The sequence below is a fragment of the Centropristis striata genome, chromosome 23, assembly GCF_030273125.1.
Source record: "Centropristis striata isolate RG_2023a ecotype Rhode Island chromosome 23, C.striata_1.0, whole genome shotgun sequence".
In the NCBI taxonomy this organism is placed as follows: Eukaryota; Metazoa; Chordata; class Actinopteri; order Perciformes; family Serranidae; genus Centropristis; species Centropristis striata.
The window spans coordinates 17,347,840-17,369,012 of record NC_081539.1 but is presented as its reverse complement, the minus strand read 5'-3'; the positions used below and the strand labels follow the sequence as shown (position 1 = coordinate 17,369,012).

The window sequence follows — 21,173 nt, the reverse complement described above, 5'->3', positions numbered from 1 at the left end:
CCAATCATGTACCTCGGCTTATATGCGTTAAGCTGTTCTGTCCAATGAGCTTTGAGGATCTAATAGCAGCCTTCACGCCATTGGTTTATTCTAGACAAGGGCGTTTTTGCTCGCTCCAACAGCACCATCTCTGGCAGGTGGTGTGTGCTTTAAAACCATACAGTAGGCTAATGTTTAGGACGATAGGTAGGTAGTAATAGGGAAATAAACACACTTTAGGTTGTTAATTTATCGTCTTTCGGTTGATAGTTTTGAGTTACGTGCCATTACGTTTCCTTTAAAGCCACCGGGATCGCAGTGAATGAGATGAACGTCGGGGTTTCCCTTTCTGAGCCAGACACTTTGTGCTTTACGGTCAGCGGTGAATTAGACAACTGCTCCTTCATCATGCAGTTTCTGAAAAAAGACGGAAAAGCCCTACATGTTGATTATATTTCGCCACCGGTGTAAGTCTGAATGAGCGAGAAACCTCCCGGCCACGACTGACAAGGACTCACATCCTGGAGCTGCCTCACCTCATCCGCCGGTGTTGCATACAATATGATATGTTGATGACATTTTTTGGAAGTGGTCGTGCCTTTTGTTTTCATTTCGGGATATGTGATATGCGGATTAGCGACCGCCACGAAACGCAAATGAGCGGACGTTTTTTTCTGCTTTGAAAATGAGGAAGCGTTTTCATAAAGACCCAGAAAATGGCAAGAAGGTCTCGTCGTCCGTGGGCCCGGATTTGAGTAAAATGAGAAGGAAAGGAGCAAATGCAACAGCAGCATGATTTTTTCCCTACAGAATGACACCAAAGGAGGTAAAACGGTGGAGGTAGATAAGACGCAGCATCAATGAAGGCGATCTGGACAAGTTTTGAGTCGCTCATAATGAACAGAAATACTTTGCAGCTCGACAGCAGATCGTTTCCACAATATTGAAAGATTTTTTCGGCTTTGGGAGATTTTTCTAATTCACCAGTCATCTATTTTCGCATTGCATTTGTTACCCTTTTCATTATATATTTGATTTTTCTTTTTATACTTTTGATCCGGATCCAGCCCTGACTATTCAATGGAAGTATGTTATCAGCTGCCGGTTTTGCCTCTAGACAGGCCGGTTCCCAAGCATGTCCTCAGCCGGAGGGGAGCCATTAGTTTCAGCTCCAGCTCTTCTCTCTTCGGGGCTCCTGATCCGAGACAGCTGTCACAGGTAAATAAATTAAAAATCCCTAATCTGTATACATGTATAATATAATGTTTTAATCATTCAGTCACAATGGGTTTGGCTCTGGGAATCACACAGGCCTTAAAACCAGCACCTTTTTAAACAAACATGAATAATCCACTGGAATCTTGCAGGTGGTTGTTGGATATCTAGGCCTTAACACTCACAGTGAGCCCTCACTTGCACAGACGCACTCAACATTTTCTTATCTTTTAGACCTTAAATACACATGAACCTAAAACCACTTTGCATTTGTGCATGTTACCAGCAGATAAAGGCCCTCTCTTGGCTTGCACTTTAGCCAGCACTGACATTGTGATGGCCTAAAGTACACCTAGTTTACTCCTTGGACTACATTTGCCAGAAGGAACGTGCCACACTGTTATTTATGTTAACATCCCTTGACACATTGACAGAAGAAACATAAATCATTGAGTCATACTTGAACTTCCTGCTTTCTCAGAGTCTTGAACTCTTGAAAATGCGCCACTGGTAAGCCTGCCTCTATTTTTCTGCTCTGCAGTAAAGAAAAGAAAAGTTAGGCCACAACAACAGTCTTCATGTCATGAAGTCACGTTTTGCTTCACTCTTGTGTAAATAGAAGAACCACAACAGCAGTTCAATGCATCTCCAATGCATTAGCCAAGCACTGAGTCACTATTGTATATAAGCATGTTTCTTAGATGATGTACCGTCCATTATGCCTTTATCCAGTACACTTGCTTAATTAACTGTAACGCACATGCGCCTGCAATCTCAGCCAAGTGAAAAGTTGCGTATCAAGCCATGAGTCAGTGAACTCGTTCCACATAGTGTTAGAGTTCATCCTTACTATTGCTTCAGGACTTTTGCACAAAAGCAGCAGGGTGTATTGTCATCCCTTTGGGTCGTGTCCCGCTAGTTGCTCACGAACAGAAACTCCCACAGCGCTGCATGGCGTCTCCCAACACATTAACTAAGCATTAAGTCACCGTCTTTGACCGTGTGAGCGTCCTTTTCAATGGGCTGTCCATTAGTGCTTTGTGCCAGACGCTGCTCTATATAACCACCCATGTGTGTCCGCTTTGAACCTACCACACCATCACAGGCAGCTCCCGCAAAGACTAATGCATAGCCTCGGCTATCAAAGGCCCGCAATGTTGCTCGTCCTCAGTGGTCTTTTTAGGTGCGACCAGAAGCTCTATAGCTCGCTTTGTTGGTCTGTTGGTCCACAGAAATGTTCCCACTCTTTGGTAGGCCACAGGTTTTTGCCTTAGGAGGTTGAAATATGGCATGGAGATCAAGAGTGTGGATGCATGCGCGTACTTGGTCGCAGATATTCCAAAATCACACTTGTTTTATTGCCGGGTTGTTAGTGTTTTAGATAGATCTAATAACATGTTTTAGACTTTTCTATCCATTGATACACTCCATACTAGTGCTGTGCAATATGACGATGTTTATCGTCAAAACAACATTGAAATGTCCATTATATATATTTTTTCGTTTCTGCTGCCGAACTGCATTACAGCAATACTTAAGGAATTTGGAGCCATAAAGGTGCTATTTTGCTAACATGGTGTATGGAGTGGGCTATCAAAAAGACTATTGTTTTATTGAATTACCAGAAAACATGTCCCATTGTGCTATATGTATTGTTATTAAGATATGAAATAACCTACATCGTATTGAAGATTTGGATATCACACAGACATACTCCATACTTGAAGTTTTTAGTCTACCACTGAGTCACTGTGTCCTAGTTAGGAATACTTGTAAAACTAATCCGAGAGCCTGAAGATATCCTGCATCTTGGTGGTTTTTGGACCTTTCTTCTCAGACCACAACCCAAAGGAGGGTTCCCTGGAAATGTCTCAAAACCTCAGGAGAAAACCTATCTCAGCCTAATGCTATATTGCTCACCTTCTGCACACAAACACAACTGTAAAACTATTGTGTCTCTTGGTTGAGTTCACAAGTTGGTTTCTCAAGTGGGCCAGAGTTCATTTTCAATCGGCAGGCGTGAGGTGCATTGTTATTGTGATCCTCTGTTGTGAAAAAAGGGTTCATTTCAAAACAAGAGGTGCACTTTTGTAGTGTAAAGTGAGTTTCCAGCGAAACAATAATAATCTGCATGTCATTGTTGTGGAAACATTGTTAAACAACACATGGTTTACAAACAATTTTTTACAAATAAAAGACAGCAATAGCGAGGGATTCAGCTATTCAACATTAAGACCTGCTGACATAGTCTTTTTTTTTCTTTCTGAACAGAGGCAGAATTGGGTGAACAAGCATACACACATACAGCAGTGTCACTCAGCTTTTGTCACAGAGCAATTACAATTCTACAAATATTGTGTTTCGGGGCCTATTTATGACCATAAGGGTGCATTTGTCCTTGGTGGCTGCTGTGTTTTTGTGTGTGGTTCCACAGGCCTGTTGTTTGTGGAAGCAGTTCTGGACTGCCATTGCAGAAAGAGGCAGTTAGGCATGTGCCTGGGCTCTGTGGGCAGTGGTTTGGCTTGCTGCCAGACTCACAGATGGCCGGAGTCTCAGTCTCTTTTCTTTCTCTGGCTATCTTGTTCCGCTCACTCACAAGCTCCCTCTCTTTCTCCACCCCCCCCCCTTCCCTCACAGATGAAGACATTTCCTCTTGTAAACAGAGGACGAAAGAGTAGGGTTGAAGACACGACAGAGTCTCAGAAGAATATGTCACTCTGTGGTCGTGGAATGCTTATGATTGGGTGTAAATATGCTGCTGAAGAGGCGTTGAAAACGGCAACGGCATTAAATAAATGGACTCATTTATCTAGTACAATGCCTCTATTGTTTTAATCACAATGCATGTTGGCTGCTGGTTGATTAATTCCTAAAAGTGAGGTGGAAGATGATATGAATTGTGCTTGTATGTAGTGATGAATGCTGGTCCCCTCTGGCTTCTCTGGAGTGAAAAGTAAACACAGGACTGAGACAGATAAGATTGGTGCAGAATGAAAGGACAGGAGTACGGGACAAGGAGTAGGACAAAGCAGTGAGTCATGTGGTTCCCATCTAAACTAGAAAACACATGTATGTGTTTATAAAGTTAGTTTGGCTTTACTGTGCACATATTAGATGTTAATGACTGATTTTCTATGCCATGTGGCTGGCTGTCATGATTTGATACTAGCAACACATCACACACAGTCGAATGGTTTTGACAAGGCTGTGCAATTATTAAAAAAAAAAATCCAGCAGAGATACAGGAATCAATAAACAGATGCACAGTATTGATGAGGCCCAGGCAGTCACATGGCTTGTGGTGATAATGGGAGGAAAGCAGCTTAGACTGGAAGAGCTGATCTGCTCTCAGCTTAGTCCATCATATCACAGTCAGAGATAGCATCAAGAGTATGTTGGCCACTGACCCCAGCTCGTCTCTGTCTCATCTTAGATCTTTGGGGACAGGAGATGATGATAGGCCTGTGCGTAAGGGTAGGAGATAATGTTTCAGCCACACTGTGGATGTTTCTCTGCCGAGTATGATAAGAGAATACACTACAGTGCTTCTCTCTGAGGGAGTTACTTTGTTGATTTTAACTGAACCGATAAGCTTTTTTTTTTTCTGCGCATTGCCATCGGATTGACGTAGTTTCAGGATGTGGTAAGAATGCTGAAGGAGCTGTTCAGACACTGAGCCTGGTGTTTCACAACCTTTCACAAAAACGTTAACCCTCTCCCTGCCAAAGTTTGGTTTTCTTCGAAATTTGCATGACTAAGCTCAAATGCACGGTGCTGTATATTGCACAAGGATTTGTATTATTTAGTAAATGAACTGGAGTCGAGCCTTACATCCTGTCTTAATTTAAACATGCAGACTCTCGCTAACTGCCTGTCAGTGTCTCTCTGCAAGGGGCCCCTCTTATCACATGACCATTCTGTTTTTGTGCTGTAGTGTCATGTGCAATCGTCCGTGAGATTGTGGCTCCATACATCAGCACACTAACGGACACAATGTCCGGGGCCAACTGCTTTTGCTGTATATTAATAATATTTACTGTATTCTTGTAGACGTATGAGATGCGCCGTACAGGAAGGAAGAGTTTATTTACCACGGTTACTAGTTTAAACATCACATAGTTGTCCACAGGCACACTAGTTGTCGACTTGGGTTTTGTTTGCTCTCCTCAGAAGGGTAAGGCTTGCAGGGGGGAGCATTAAGCTGGCCCAGAGAAGCAATTAGAGCCTGGGGATGATGTTTTAGATGAATGAAATTCCTGTGCAGGGTAGACAGCCTGTGAGAATATGAAGCAAGTCTCCCTCTTCCCCCACCCCGTAACTCTACTTGTGTCATAGAGCACCGCTAAAAGCACATTTATACAAGGCCCCTTACAGATCTCTGTATGTAGAAGGCTTAAATCACTTTAAGACACTTTATCCGCCAGTAAGAAAAACATTGGAGATATATTTATTCATTCATTCTTTATTTGTTCCGCTCATGGTAATGCACAACTTCTGGGGGGGAAAAAGCAATTCACAATCAAAAAACATAACTCCATTTACAGATTTTATGACTAAAAAAGGAGCAGGAATAAGAAAAATCTTATTTTTCCTGCCCCTTACTCGGAGCATAAACAATAGAAATAGATGGTCTGTCATTTACAGTTAGTTAGAATTTCTCAGGGCTTGTGCACATATATTTACAAATATATTGTCACCATTAATGACCAATACATACAGTAACACGAGAGAAAGAAGAATCAGGATCCTTACACAATAATTCACCAACAACGAAGGACACAGATTACCTGATAACTTCATTTTTTTTCCATTTTTCTTTCTCTATCAATGTTTTATCCAAAAATATTCGTGCAACCCTTGAAATCATTCTTTAACAGAATTCCAGCTTGATGCCAACCATTGAAGCACTCATCTGCTTTGAATTAATCTTTGGATGCTTAAAATGCTTTTATGTCTAGTCCTGTGAACTAAAAACAAAAAACTTTTGTTAATTTTCTGGTAATACTCTGCTTTTTGCCCTCCATGAAACTTACAATGTCTGTTACTCAACAAAATCTTTTAAGTTTCAGCAGTCCTGATTTAAAACACAGGCTGTTAGTGTGTTCTCTTAAATCCGCTTTATGAACAATTCTTACTCTGCTTTTCTATAATATTAACAATAGCTTTTGGTGCTCATGTACCCCATACCTCCACACAGTAGCATCATCTTATACATGACCCCAACATATAAACTCTTTAAATATAAACTCCATGTAATGAAGGTGAAAAGTTTTCAGGCTCAGTTTGCACAAAACATAAACTTGGTTCTGTTGTACTGATCTTTCTGCTAAAAGTTAAATATTACTGCTTGACAAGCATGCTGCTTTGTTCTTAGGGGACAACACTGCTCTGTCATTCACCAGCTAAGGCACCGGGCCAATTCACCCCAGGCCTCCCCTTTAACCAGCAGCCCCCTCTCAAAAAGTCACTGCAGCTGGAGTGTGTCAGAGTGGATAGTGTTCTCATAAAACACTTACAACAGGTAGACTCCATCTAGGGCTTTTGTGTATGCAATGGCTGGTGCACGCACATGCACACACACACACACACACACACACACACACACACACACACACACACACACACACACACACACACACACACACACACACACACACACACACACACACACACACTCACTCACTCACTTCAAACCTGTCCGCATTTATGGCCTAGCACTCAGTTACTGGAATGTGCCGTCCCACACAGCGGAGCGCTGCAAGAGGTCATAACTCAGAAGGAAGCTTTCAGTTTATGAAGCCGCGCTGAGTCCGGCTGCTTTTATCTTGGGTATTTACATGTGTGTGTGTGTGTGTGGGGGGTGTGCGTGCACAGCTTTGTTTCTGATATGTCAGTTTATAGGAATACTGCTGGCTTCCTCATTTGTTTGGCCCCAGCTGACTGACTGACTGCAGTAGCCAGGCTTGTCCTCAGATGAAACCCAATTTTAAAGCATAATGACATCACAGAGGCAGGTTTTATGTCTGTGTTTGAAACAAGGAAGTGTGAGAATGCTGCACTGTGCACTGAACCGTTGAATACCATTCAAAGGGCGTCAGACTACAATATCAGCTCAATCACAATGCTATGATGACAAAAGAGCATGCTTGAAAAAGCTGTTTTGAGTTTGAATTCTGGCAACTCAGCCAGTGCCTTTTTGGTTTAAGCACGTGCACACAATACACTAGTTTGTCTGCTTTGGGCAAACATCACCGTGACATGTCGGCATCTGTTTAATTGTAGGAGTCAGAAAAATGGCAAACATTGAAGACCTGGAGTAACTCACACTGTCAGACGTCTTGACATCACATGACCCCCTCACCTCAGAAACCTGAATGCTACGACCCCAGGCAGCAGGACTAAGCCCAGATAAGAAACAGAGCCGTATGTAAACGAGCTCACGTGGAATTGCAGGGAGCACAATGAGCAGACTGTTATGCTAGCAGTAAACTCCAAACAAAACTGAATTTGGCTTGTTCTCAGACTGCTGCAAGGCACAACTCCAGGTGTTCAGTTAGAAACATCCAGAAAAGCAAAGCTTGTTCGAGCTTTAGTCAAATTTGTAAAGATCTATGGAAGTAAACAGAAAAAAGATGTGGCCTGTAACCAATTTGGGTCATTGTGAACTGTTAAAAGCCGAACCAAAGAAGTAAATTTACAAAAATCCAGATGGCAGAGTTAGTGAAGGTTTGTTTAACCACTTATCTGTGTACTAATGAACTAAAACTGTGACTGGATTTGACTACATATAACAAATATATTAGGGGTGTCATGACTCTCCAAATTCACAATTTGACTGCATCATGATTTGATAACATTTTTGTGACATCCTTCAAATACATTTCAGGAAAACAGTCATATTTTACTTTTTAACACACTCTGAACAGTGCGATCTGCATGTGCATTTAATACAGTCCCTGTAACATCCAACATCATAACACAAGGACTGGAACGCACAATTATTTTCATTATCGATCAAATCACAGAACATTGTGATACTCCCACCTATAAATATTTTGTTCCCCCTCTAATACATATATAATGCTGGGGCTGGTCAGGGGGTTTCTACAAGGATTGTTGTATTTCTGGACGTGTCAGTTATCACTGTCCGGAATGCGCCAGAAATGGATGGATGACGACTTCATTCCTTAATAGGGCAAGGCATCAAATATATCCCCTCACTTCCCAGTTTTGTATGAGCCTGACGTTGGAAAAACAATGCCACAGGCCAACAGATTGGTAGAAATTTTAATCCTGGCCCTGCCTTGTTGACGATGCTTGAGGCTGTGGGTCAAATGCAAACTGGCAACCAACTCAGCTCAGCAGTGAAGCCAAAACATAAGTCTCTAAAGCTGTAATTTTTCTAATGGCCAATAGACGCCAAAACTCTGTTTTACAGGAATATAAAATCCAGCTGTTTCTATCTTGAGATGCAAAGCTAATAATTTTTCCTTTTTTGTTAACTCTTATAACTGTCAAATCCAAGCAGCAACATATTGATGACGTCTTAGATGTTTTATCAATCTTTTTCATCACTCAGTCTACAACTGGCAAATTTCCATCAAGCTGGATACCTTTGCTTTGACGCACCTGTGAGCAACTATGAACAAAACTCAAGAAATGGGTGCTGTTCCAACTGGGCAGCTTGAAACTGATTTGAAAACGTAAGAAAATACCCAAATCTACAATAGATGTACAATGTTTTTTTTATCAAAGGAAGGAGCTAGCAGTCAGTCACAGTTCCCAGTAACCAGGTCCTCCATAGTTAAACCATTCCAGCAGCTATCTGGCCTGTGAAAATGCTAATATTGTTAAGCTTCTGTACAAAGTTCTAGTTTCTTGCATAAAGGATACAAAATGAGCTGTGGCATCAACTGAGCATGCATTTCAAAAAGTAGATTAACCACTGCTGGACTGCATTCCTGTTTGTTTTCTATGATTACAATTTTTGATATGCATGTGCAAAAAAATAACAATCAAACCAATATAAGTTAACTTTTAAGAAGTGAGTTACAACCTGTGACGTTAAGTCCTGCCTTTACATCCTGCATCTCTCTGTCCCTTATTTCCCATCACTCTTAGCTGTGAAGCATAAATGCCAAAAACACAGAGCATACAAAAGGGACTCAAGTTCATTTCTGACCATGACAGGACCACGGTTGTACAGTTTTTTGTGTGTTGGCACTACAAGGTGTGGCAGGGGTGTGTGTTGTGGGCTCGCCATTTCAAGGGTAAAACGTGACTTTTCCCTCCATTCACAATGGGAATGTGACATTGACAAAGTGTTTGCACTGCCGCCTCCTTCTAACCAGCTCACAAGGGAGCACATGCCAATGTCCACTTAAGTGCCAACTGGTGGCTGGCCCCGTATGAGTGCATGTGTCTTTGCAGCAAACTCTGGCCAAAAGGTTTGTTTGGGCAAGTGTTGGCAGGGCTGGTCACTCTTCCATTCCCAGCATTTAGAGCCAGTATTCTACAGTTCCCACGCATGTAACAGTCGATACAACCCCCCTTTATACACACACACACACACACACACACACACACACACACACACACAAACAGACACACACAGCCCATGCATATATACACACAATCTATAATATTCACACTAACCACTGGTGCTGTGTGTAAACACAGAGGCCTGTTGACACTAAAATACAGCTTTGCAGATTACCCACCCCGAGTCAAGCTGTTTGCTAGCCGGTAAAATATTAGCTTTGGATTGGCGGCTGTCATGAGCTTAGAGGACAGACAGTGTCAGGTGTGTACGTGTGTGTTCACAGTAATCCAAAGGATATGAAGTAATGAGTATACAAGCATGTACATTTGTGTTTGTGGTGCGACCAGTTGATGGTTGATGAAATCAGCCAGTCATGCAGGCTCCCTGTGGAATGGGTAACCCTAGACGAGGGTAGCCCCAGAAGGGAGAGAGGAGAGGCGGCCTGGAGGGGGGGCTTGGATGTGTGGAGTGCATAGAGAGGTGAGCCAACACCTCAGCGAAGCCCGGAGCAGCTGTCTGTCGACAGAGCAAATATGCAGCTACCACAGTCGTACCTGCAACAACTGCCACTGTAGTGCTGTGCCGCTGCAGCTGCCTCCTGCTTAGGGATACTGTTGGCACTGCATGAAGAGTTGTGGACACAAGAGAACGCAAACAATTTATCAACTTTATTTGCTTGGATCATCATCATCTATATTTTGGCAACCTGTTTGGCTTCTAAGATCAACTGAAGCACCTTTATTCAAAACAAATATGGCATTGTATTATTTCACAGTGGCAACTATGACTTTAGAAACCCTAAAAAAATGTTTGTTTCTTGTTTATACTCCAAAACCATGTTTGGAACCCATATGTCAAAGGGGTTTAATGCAGCACTGGGAACTTTTGGTGAATGCTGAGCCAGTATAAACAATTGACTTATCTAAACATTCACATCTGATGTTTCCAGTGCATGTCTTTTACCCAGGGTTGACTCAGAAAAGTAGTAGTTACAGTGTAACCAAATAAAAGTACCAGGAGTCCCAGTCCAAATAATATGTAAGGAAACTATGTTTCATGTCAATTGTCTCGGCAACCATTCATTGGATTGATTTCACATTTGGCAGGTGTATTCCTGAGGACCCAAGGAAGTCCAGTGTCGAGTGTGAGCAGGACAGGACATACATATTTCAGTAGTGCATTACGTTCACTCTGTTGTGTAATTGAAGGGGACGCCTGTTAACCATTACACCACCAAACAGCATGCTAGGTACAGCTCTGTCGCTCTCAACTCTCAAAACTTAAGCTTCAGTGATGTAACTTTTGGAATGAACACTTTTGTTCCTAGAAATAGCCTGGTCCCAGATAGCTAGCTCTTAGCAAATGACATGTGCACTCTAGCATTGCTGGGGGACACAACTATGTCAAGGCAGGTGGTTTGTTTGGATGATTGGTTCCTTGAGAAAGCTGCAAGCAGCATTACCGGAGGCCATGCAGTTGGCCTGTTTAGACAAGACACATTTTGAACAGGTACTGCAGTAGTGAGTTTACATAGTATTTAGTGCTCCATGATGGTACAACGAGTAGAAATGGTACATTAGTAGAAAATTGGGCCATAGTATAGATTTGGACTAGAACTGGAGTCCTTTTTGGAAAAAAATCCATTGGATATATATGCTTTTCCATGCCTTGATCATCCATGGTCACAACCTTAAGTAAAGTAAATGTGGCGGCAAACACATTTTGGTTGCACAAGAATGGAACAGGATAAAGATGACAACCAGCTGGTTGAGAATTAAAGCTGTCTGGGGTTCTCATACTTTTTTTTGAAGGCATTGCCTGAACACAATGCCACTATTTACAAAGTAGTGTAATTGCTTTATAAGTTAACGTGAGGTGATAAATCAGATGATTCACTTGTCAATCTTTCATCAACATTGCTTATTGCTTGCAGACAGTAGCGGGACATTTACAACCACTTTTCTGTTCACTCTCCACAAGGCATGCTTTCAATGTTTTTGCCTCAGCCAGTTCTTTTTACTGCTCGTGTAGCCTCTGCACACATCGTCGAGAAAAACAAATCTAATTCAAATGTCTAAATTTAGATTTCAACTTTTATTGAGCAAACAGCAGATGGTCCTTTAACTTGGTGGACAAGTTAACTGTAGCTGCTTCTAAGGAAGAGTCTTGAGGAAGTGTTGAGTTTAGATCATCTTGCAAGGAAGAACGTTTAAACTTCAAGATGATATACAATATTTTTGATAAATGGTTTGTTACAAAATTTATCAAATACTCCTGCCGTTTAGGAGTGATATTGACTTGACAAGATCTGGTGGGCTGCAGCTGTCCTGTTGATTCAAATATAAATTCAAATTCATTCAAATTTCATCCACTTGCTGACGTCAGATTAGGGAAGTCTTTCTTGATATTATATATATATATATATATATATACTTTTGACTCTTTGTGCATATTGAACTGTATTTTGAGCGTGACTTTCAAAGGGAAGTCAAAATGTCACAAAAACGATCAGGTTGGTGGGGGCAAATCTATTTGGATGGGACCCAAAGTAATTCGCGTGTGTGCGTGTGCGTGTGTGTGTGTGTGTGTGTGTGTGTGTGTGTGTGTGTGTGTGTGTGTGTGCGTGTGTGTGTGTGTGTGTGTGTGTCTCCTCGTAACACGTGCGCAACACATGACTGATAGCAGTGTTGCCGTATCAGGCTGATGATATGGAGCTAGAACATATTTATCAGTGTAGCAGACACACACACACACACACACAGCAGATTAGAACCAACAGTAGCAACATTACACCATCCTCCACTTATCAAACTCTGTGTATATGTAAAAACAAAATTGGCTGTATTTTGTGCGTTTGAAGGGAGATTTGGTTGTGATACCACCCACACTTACATTTTGTCACCTATTACATTATTGTAATAATTTAATTGCAACATTGTATTGTTATAAACTGTGGACAGTGGTTGATTATGTTTTGTTTTGTTTGTACAGAGACGAGGAGCCATCTCCTACGACAGCTCCGACCAGACAGCACTGTACATTCGTATGCTGGGTAAGTGTTTCCCCACTCTCAGTGCATACTCACACACACACGCTCACACGCATGCAATTTCAGTAGGCACATGCAAACATTTTCCAGGCATCCGTAGGTTTATCTCCTCCGTGATCAGGATCATTTCTTTATACACAATGGATTAAAAAAGCAGTGAAATGGAAAATAGATGGAGCACAAATGGAGGAAGGGATGTAGAGATTATAAAGAGGTGGGGACGCACTCGAGTGCATGTCCACTCAATCCCTGGCCTTTTGCTAATCTCTCAGTCAGAAGAAGCTGAGATCGTGTGTATCTCTTTTTGTTGAGTGTCTCTAAGTTTTGATCAGGTTTGTTAAGAATACAAAGTTTCATCTGAACCCTAAACAGACTAATGGTTCATTGGGTGTGTGGGTGTGTGTGTGTGTGTGTGTGTGTGTGTCCATTTACCCATTGCTGCCCTCAGCAACCCTAAACAGGATAAGCAGCTCAGAAAATGGATGAGAGGACTGAGGGCTCATAGCTCTGCCAGGCAGAGGGAGTCAAATGCATCTAGGAAGCAGCCAGAGCAGTCTTGGGCTTCCTAATCAATAAGGCTATTGAGGATAATGGTGCGATTAGAGCCTGGATGGACCCCTGACATCAGTCTACCCCACACAGATGTGCCCTTGCGTGCAACTTCTGCCACCTTCATTTATAAATCAGATGCTGTTTGGCTGGCAGTGAGCAGCAAGAAAGAAAGAATTGCTCACGGTGTTATCCTGTCAGCGTCGTTCATAGATATCAGATTGCTGCTGTGAAGCACAGTGAGTAGGCAGGGACATTAAACAGCAGGGGCAGTTTAGGGCTTACTGAATGTCTTTGTTGAAATCCTGTTTACTGTAGCTTTCACATAATATTGCTATACTTCGCTTCTCTCCAGCTTGATAATGCCCATGACTCCACCGCTGCCACGTGTGTCTCGTCAGCGTAGCAGCGATTAATTGAGCTCACTGAAGGAGATTTAGCTTTTTAATCATTTTACTTGGCTAAGTATGATGGCAGTTTCATACGTCACCAGCATAAAGCATCTGTGTCTGTAGATTTTATATTAAATTGAGTGTGAGGAGAGGCACGCTAATGCAGACTGGTGTTTGCCCGGGCCAGGGTTCAGTCTGCCAAGTTAATGCTGATGTGCTTTCAAATAGCAGGACTCAGAGCTTTCGCCGCATCAGTTATAATGACATGACCTACATCCACCCCAGAGCACCAGCACTAATGCACCGCAGGGGAAACATGGACCCCGTGACTCTGAAAACACACTAATCACACAAGCACACACACACGTGCCGAGCTGTAGCACGTACAGATTGATGTGACAGATGTGTATACATGTCGACACACACATTCGCAGTGAGTGCATGAACTGTAGTGCGTTTCTTTGGTCCTTATTTATGTTTTGCACGTGAAATGCCACTGATACGGTTTCACTTTCTACATTCATTCCAAGAACTTTTCAAACAGCTTTTCAAAATAATGTTCAGCATCGTTATGCCTTGAATTGTAATTCTTAGTTTTTGGTATTTTGATAGGAGCTTGTGTAGTATTCAAACAGCTGTTTGCAAGTAAGTAACATGCTGGTTGGGGGAGCACACCTGTGTGACTGCTTTGATTTGTAAATCTAATGCACATATGACACAATCAGATGTGCCATGCTGGAAACATACCATTGCACTGTTTAGCACCTTGATGAGTACACCGCCATATAGAGTCTTGCCTAATATACAGTGTTGCCTGGAACAACACAGTAGCATTTTACTGCATCAGTGTCATAGCACCATCCTGTCACCTCACTGCGCTCTCACTGCTCCTGACTGCAGTCTACAAGCAGGCCGGCCACCGTCTTTTTGGCCCGTCTGGAGCCTGTCCCTGATCCTCTGCCTGAGTACTAAAAACAGTCATAGATTTACTATAAAAATCCCTCTCAGTGGCTCCGAGTACTAATAGTAGACATGGCATTGCATGCTCAGCTGTTTGATTGACTTGTCTGTCCATTGAATTTACTCTTCTGGGACGTGGGAGTGTGCGTGACTATGCCTGCACATGGATAGTATACACCAGACGTGGGTCAAATAGTATTTACAAAATCACATCTCTTGCTTGTTTTAGTTTGCTCGGAGTACCAAAATGATGGGTTTTTACCACTTTTTGACAACAGTGAATAGGCACAATAAAAAAAATGCCATGTTAAGATGGATTATTTTCTAATTGTTATGAGAAGCTGAATCAAGATGGTGAGGTTTTCTCTCAGTAAATGCATGTCTACTACCATATTGACTAGAAAAAGTTAACAATTACAGCTCCCATGACGCAGTGATTTTCTGGCCAGAACTCCAGGGATATAGTATTGTTATAATCAAATTAAATATTCAAATTACTTTTTCTTTAAAATGGCAAATTACTCGTTAAGAAAATATTTATTTATGCAACACTAAAGGTTACAAAACATTTCAGATTAAAAGCACAAAATATCAAACATGCAAGATGATAACACACAAAAAAAACAACCAAATACACAAATCAATAAGCAAGAATGGCAATTAAATAAAGTAAGGGGAATATTGGTGAGAACCAGTTCGAGTTTTTTAGAAAGACTGAGCCCTGTTGGTAGTTTCACACACATTCGTTGTTGTCTTATTGTAGTGCTCCGTTCACTTTCCTGTGATAAAACCCATCCTTGTGGCACTTAAAATAAGATCAATTACAGTATATAATAATCCAAAATATTTGTAAATACTACTTAGCCTGGCACATTCAGACACATTTGTTTTCAAGCAGCACAAATCTTGAGGAAATAAGTGCTGATTTCTTCTAGGAGATGTGAGAGTGAGAAGTCAGGTTGGATTTGAACCGGAACGAAGAAGCTCCCACCCATACCTGTGCATCGACTTCCGAACTCTTCACAGTGAGTATGAATCACAGCCAAATACCTTGACTCGCCAGCCTCTTTGATACGAGATCTTATCAAACTAAATCACACACACAGTTTGTTCCTCTCGGTTGACTGATTGACTGATGTTTGTGCACTGCTTTCATACAGTATTTCACATGATGATAAAGAACAAGGTGTGTCTTAGTGTAAACCATGTAAGAGGCTTTTTATCAAAGCTATGTGATTTGTGAAATAACCACTTTCGTACTTAATGCAACCTTTGTAGAAAAGAAAACAGTTAGAGAGAAGTAGTACGTGTGTTTTGACCCAGAAGTAATCCTACCTCGTGCTGACGTGTTTCCGGATTGTAGCCATAGTTTATTCAGACACAGTGCTTGTGTATGTGAGTGAGTGTGTGTGAGAGACCACTGACAAAGCATGTCTGCTGTGTGATCCCAGACGAAAGGCTTATGAGTGGGCGGCTGTGTCAGCAGCAATTGTTTGTATATCTCTGTGTTGGTGTCAGATCCCCACCGAGTTTGTGCAACCCAGATGATTCTCGGAGCCTAATAAGCTTGTTAAATAAACATTCAACAGAACGTATTTTACATTTTACATCTTTTGTCAATTTGTCTGTGTGTGTGAGCAGCGCGGCTGGGCTATGGGACCACGTCAGCGAGCTCTGCTCCTGAGAGGAGGGTCCACAGACTGCTCAGCTTCCAGAGGTACCTGCACTCATCACGTCTGCTGCGGGGAGTCCCCCAGCAGATCCCCCTTCACATCCTGGATGAAGACTACACTGGACAGGCCAGAGTATGACGTCCACTAAATTATATATACTAAAAATTAACATGATTTATTTTGAAGATTTTCACTAATGCTGTGCTTCTTCTTCTTTTCCCTCTCTTGTAGTGCATGCTGGAAAAAGTCGGGAACTGGAATTTTGACATTTTCCTCTTCGATAGGTTGACAAACGGTATGTTACAAATCATCTGAAATGTTGTTCAGAAGTTGGTTTAAAAGTCATGACTCAGAAGTAATGCAGCACTGACAGGAAAATCCAGCATTAAAGCAGCCTTAGATTCAATGTGTTACCAATGGTGCCATCTGTTGGATGCTGGCTGGCACAGAGGATTCCACTGAATGAAGATACATTTTCTATTTCATTGACATTGCTCGTTGAAGAGGAACTATACATGTATATCTATAAAGTTTATTTTCCAATCCAGCTGTAATAGAGATAGGATACATGCTTCAAAGAGCACTCAAGTGATTTATATGGAGCATGGCACGTGAAAATATGTTTTTAGTTATTGTATGTTCTCGTCACACATGTCTTAATGAATACTCATTATAAAAATAAGTAATTGAAGAAAAAGAGAAGAATTGGTAGTTGATGCAGGTTTATGGATGCACCAATAAAATAAATCACAGTACAGAAAATACATTGCAACAATCCCTGACAGTACGATTTCTCCTTTTGAATATAAGCAAAGATGCACAAACCGGAGGAAAGCAGAATGCTCACTCTGATATTCCTCTCATTCAGGAAACAGCCTGATCACCCTGACCTTCCACCTGCTGAACCAGTACGGCCTGGTGGAGCTCTTCCAGCTGGACATGGTCAAACTCTGGAGGTTCCTGGTCATGGTGCAGGAGGACTACCACAGCGACAACCCCTACCACAACGCTGTGCACGCTGCAGATGTCACACAGGCCATGTATTGCTACCTGCGGGAACCTATGGTGAGACATGGAAAAAGTAGCCTCAGTAAAATCATTTTCAGATGTGAAAGTGTTTCAGTGAAGGAGTATTTGTATTTTATTGATCAGTTATTGTCATATTTGTGCCATCGTGTTCTGTGAATGCAGCTTGCCAAGTCTCTGACCTCCTGCGACATCCTACTGGGACTCCTAGCCGCCGCCACTCATGACCTGGACCATCCTGGGGTCAACCAGCCTTTCCTCATCAAGACTGACCACTATCTAGCTACACTCTATAGGGTAGATCACATATTAGTCTCTCTTTAGCCTGGCAAATGTACTTTTCCAATGTACTGAATTTATTGAAGTAATGTCTCATTGCATATTTGTTCATTTTTTAATGTGCAGAGTACCTCAGTTCTGGAAAACCACCACTGGAAGTCAGCAGTGGGTCTGCTCAGAGAGACTGGGCTGTTCTCCCATCTGCCTGCTGAGGACAGGTCAGTCTGACACTGGAATGATGTCCAAGTGCTCCAAGAAAACTGCTACACACAACAGTAGATAGTACATGTTGAGAAATTACGATAGAAGTTGAGGTTATTTCACAAGATTTCTCTATTGAAGTCCATTCCACCAGTAAAATAAAAAAAGATGAAAACTTATAAAGTAAATAAAAGATCCTTTATGTCATAATGAGAAACCTTCTCAAAACAATGATTTATATCTTAAAATAATGACATAGTATCTCATAATAATAATTAAATATTGCAAAAAATAAGGACTCATGTGGTGACTTACTTATCTCAAAATAACTTTTATAAAGTCCATAATTATACTGCGATACCAAGTTTTTATTTTGAGAAAGGTACTCATTGTAGTGACTTGCAGGATCTTTTTTTTTCCATTAAGTTTAAGTTCATAGCGAAAATGCCATCAGATGCCACAGCCAGTACCAAACAATCTGATCATCTTTCCTTTACGATCCTTTAGCCTGAACATGGAGAGGGAGTTGGGCTCCTTAATCCTGGCCACAGACATCAGCAGACAGAACGAGTACCTGTCCAGGTTTCGCAGGCACCTGGACCAGGAGAACCTGTATTTGAGCAACGGCAGCCACCGTCACTTCATCCTGCAGGTCTGTTACCTCCGCTGCCATACACACATACACTTCAGCATCTCAGCCAAACTATGAGCTCTTAAATTGTTTTTCTGCCCCTGCCCCTGTACAGATGGCTCTGAAGTGTGCAGACATCTGTAACCCCTGCAGACCCTGGGAGCTGAGCAAGCAATGGAGCGAGAAAGTGACCGAAGAGTTCTTCCAACAAGGTTCATCATCTTTTCTGCTGCCTGCTGTTATACTTTTGTCATTCTCCTTTATTTAGTTAGTTCTTTTCATAGAACATGTATCATATAATAGCTCCTACATTGATTTATTTTGTTATGATCTTTTAGGAGACATTGAGAAGAAGCACAAACTTGAAGTCAGCCCACTTTGTGACAGAGAGATCAACACAGTTGGCAACATTCAAATGGGTAACTGACTGTGTCTGTAAAATTGTTGTGCTGAGCTTTAATTTATAACTTGCGTCTAATCTTTAGCCCTAATCCGTGCTTGCCGCCTCTTCCCTCCCTTCAGACTTCATGACATATGTGGCGGAGCCGCTGTTTGGAGAGTGGGCCCGTTTCTCCGACACACGTCTGTCCCAGACCATGCTGGGCCACATGGGGCTAAACAAGGCCAGCTGGCGCGGCCTCCAGCAGGAACAAACCTCTGTCTCCGAGGAGGCGGAGCCCAGCTCAGCCGGCACCGACACAGAAGACGCCGCTGCTCCAAGAGACGGCAACACCGCTACAGCCACAGGAGGAACCAGCTCCAAAGAAATACCTCAGGGAAGCAGAGAATCCTGACACTCCTCGTGTGCCCTTTCACCTCAACCTCCTGACCCCTGACCCCGGCCTCAGGGCCTCACCACACACTGGGGGCCGGGTGGGGCCTGCAGTGGCCTGCAGCTCTGCTGCCGCCCCACCTGATCCTAACACCTTGTTTATGTTTTGTTGCTTTTGCCTCCCACCTTGATAAACCACTGATTTTATTTAATTTATTTAATTTTTAATTCCTCTTTTTTGGCATAGAGCAATACATAGATACCTCATTTGGCTACTGCTGTATTTTCTTTTATTTGCTTTGTTTTATTTATTTGTCCACTGTAGTTTTGGCATTACTGACTGAACACACCACTTGTTTTTTTGTTGGTGAACCTTAAGGGGAAAGCAGTATACGAACTGAAGAAGACATTTTCTTTTCTGGTATTTTGAAGTGCCATTTGAAAACAAAGATTTGAAGAATGATCTGAACTGAATTGACTGAGACAACTGGAGTATCAGACATGAGACCCTCCTGAGACTATAAAGTAATGCCGTGTTGCATTTGTATTGAAGATTCTTCCTCATGTAAAAACAAACAAAAAAATGTGACAAGCCCAGTCCTTTTGCTGCCTCTACGAAGACTGTTTACGCATCTCCTTGTTTGTTGTTTCTTTCCCTTGAACTGAAGTGAATCATGTCGGCTCCACGGTTTGCCTTCGAAGCACAGATGTGAAAAACCACTCGTTTGAACTGTCATCCCACTGTTGAAGCCATGAGCAGAACCTTATTCAAACACACCAGATGCCATAAGTAACTCCACCTGTGCTACAATGTGTTCTTGCACTCCCAAATAACGATGGTGTAGGATGTGCAGCTTCGTCTCCATGACATCTCCAAGAGACCCTGTGAAGGTATTGTAGACATTAGTCCTTTTCTGATGATGTTTCCGAATCTTCCAGTGCTGGTTGAACTCGGGATCGCTTCCCTCCCAGACTGGAGATCAGTAACCCACTGCACATGCATCTCACCTGGAACTCCACTCCACGCAACTTGACTTGCTCAGGGTTTTGCCAGTCTCTTATTAAGAGGGAGAGGGGGAGGTGGTGACTGCGGACGATGCAGGGTTGTTGTTTTTTTTCCTGGCTTGGATCTACTGAAGGAGACTCTCCCTCTCTGCAGAATGTCTCTCACAGCCACATGCAACCTAAAGGACTGCTCGATTGATGCCTTATAACTATGCACAAACTATGCTAAGTGACCAAACCAGCTCCTGTTCCCATCAAGTGCATGGTGTGCTTGTCTTTGAATGCACTGTCCAATCCCTTTGCCTTTTTGTTGTGAGGAACAACTCCAGCTGTCCTTTTTTTGTACGGAAACAAAATGGTCGAATGACTTTGAACATTCCATTTCTTTGTGTTTTGGTTTGTCTACTTTGATTCTGTACAGTGGCACAAATTGTGTTTGTGTTTAAACATTTTTGAGAGATAACAGGTGCTTTTCTTACGTTAGCTGATTTGTATTTTGCTGTAAGTGCTGTAAGACTGTTGATAAAACTGTTTACAATTTGTTGCGACAGCCATTTTTGGGAAGACTTCAGTGTCGAGCCAGATTTTGTAAAGGCTTTGCTGTATTGACCTTTTTGATACATGCCTGTTGCAGTTACGATTTGAATAATAAAACCTGTTGTTGACACATGTTTTGTTGACTTTCACACAGGTAAACATTTGCAGAAATATTAATTGTAAATCAATGATATCTTTGGAACTTAAGTGGCACCTATTGTTGGCACCGCTGTAACAAAGGTGATTCTTTGTTTTCTTCTGAGCCTAGCAGCTACCAACAACACAGGACAGTGTATTTGATTACACATTTTCCTGAGTAGGTTTTTGTGGACCCAGGATGGGAAAGGTAAGGGTGGGGCGCTG

At 42.1% G+C, this 21,173-nt stretch overlaps 1 protein-coding gene across 4 annotated transcripts; it reads left to right on the top strand.

Moving 5' to 3' along the window:
* The first annotated feature begins 2 nt into the window (after positions 1-2).
* Positions 3-20,940, top strand: pde7a (phosphodiesterase 7A). 4 transcript variants are annotated; one of them, XM_059326824.1, is made up of 13 exons: positions 3-1,197; positions 12,728-12,788; positions 15,625-15,711; positions 16,328-16,491; positions 16,591-16,654; positions 17,228-17,424; positions 17,551-17,682; positions 17,791-17,882; positions 18,373-18,517; positions 18,612-18,708; positions 18,835-18,915; positions 19,019-19,054; positions 19,179-20,940. In XM_059326824.1, exons 1-13 carry the CDS (start codon positions 1,060-1,062, stop codon positions 19,457-19,459), a joined length of 1,575 nt encoding a protein of 524 aa, XP_059182807.1. In that variant the 5' UTR covers positions 3-1,059; the 3' UTR covers positions 19,460-20,940. The 4 variants fall into 4 exon arrangements, with proteins under 4 accessions (XP_059182807.1, XP_059182806.1, XP_059182808.1 ...); XM_059326823.1 differs by having other exon boundaries at positions 15,622-15,711; XM_059326825.1 differs by adding an exon at positions 14,339-14,371 and having other exon boundaries at positions 15,622-15,711; positions 19,019-19,427.
* Positions 20,941-21,173: the final 233 nt, after the last annotated feature.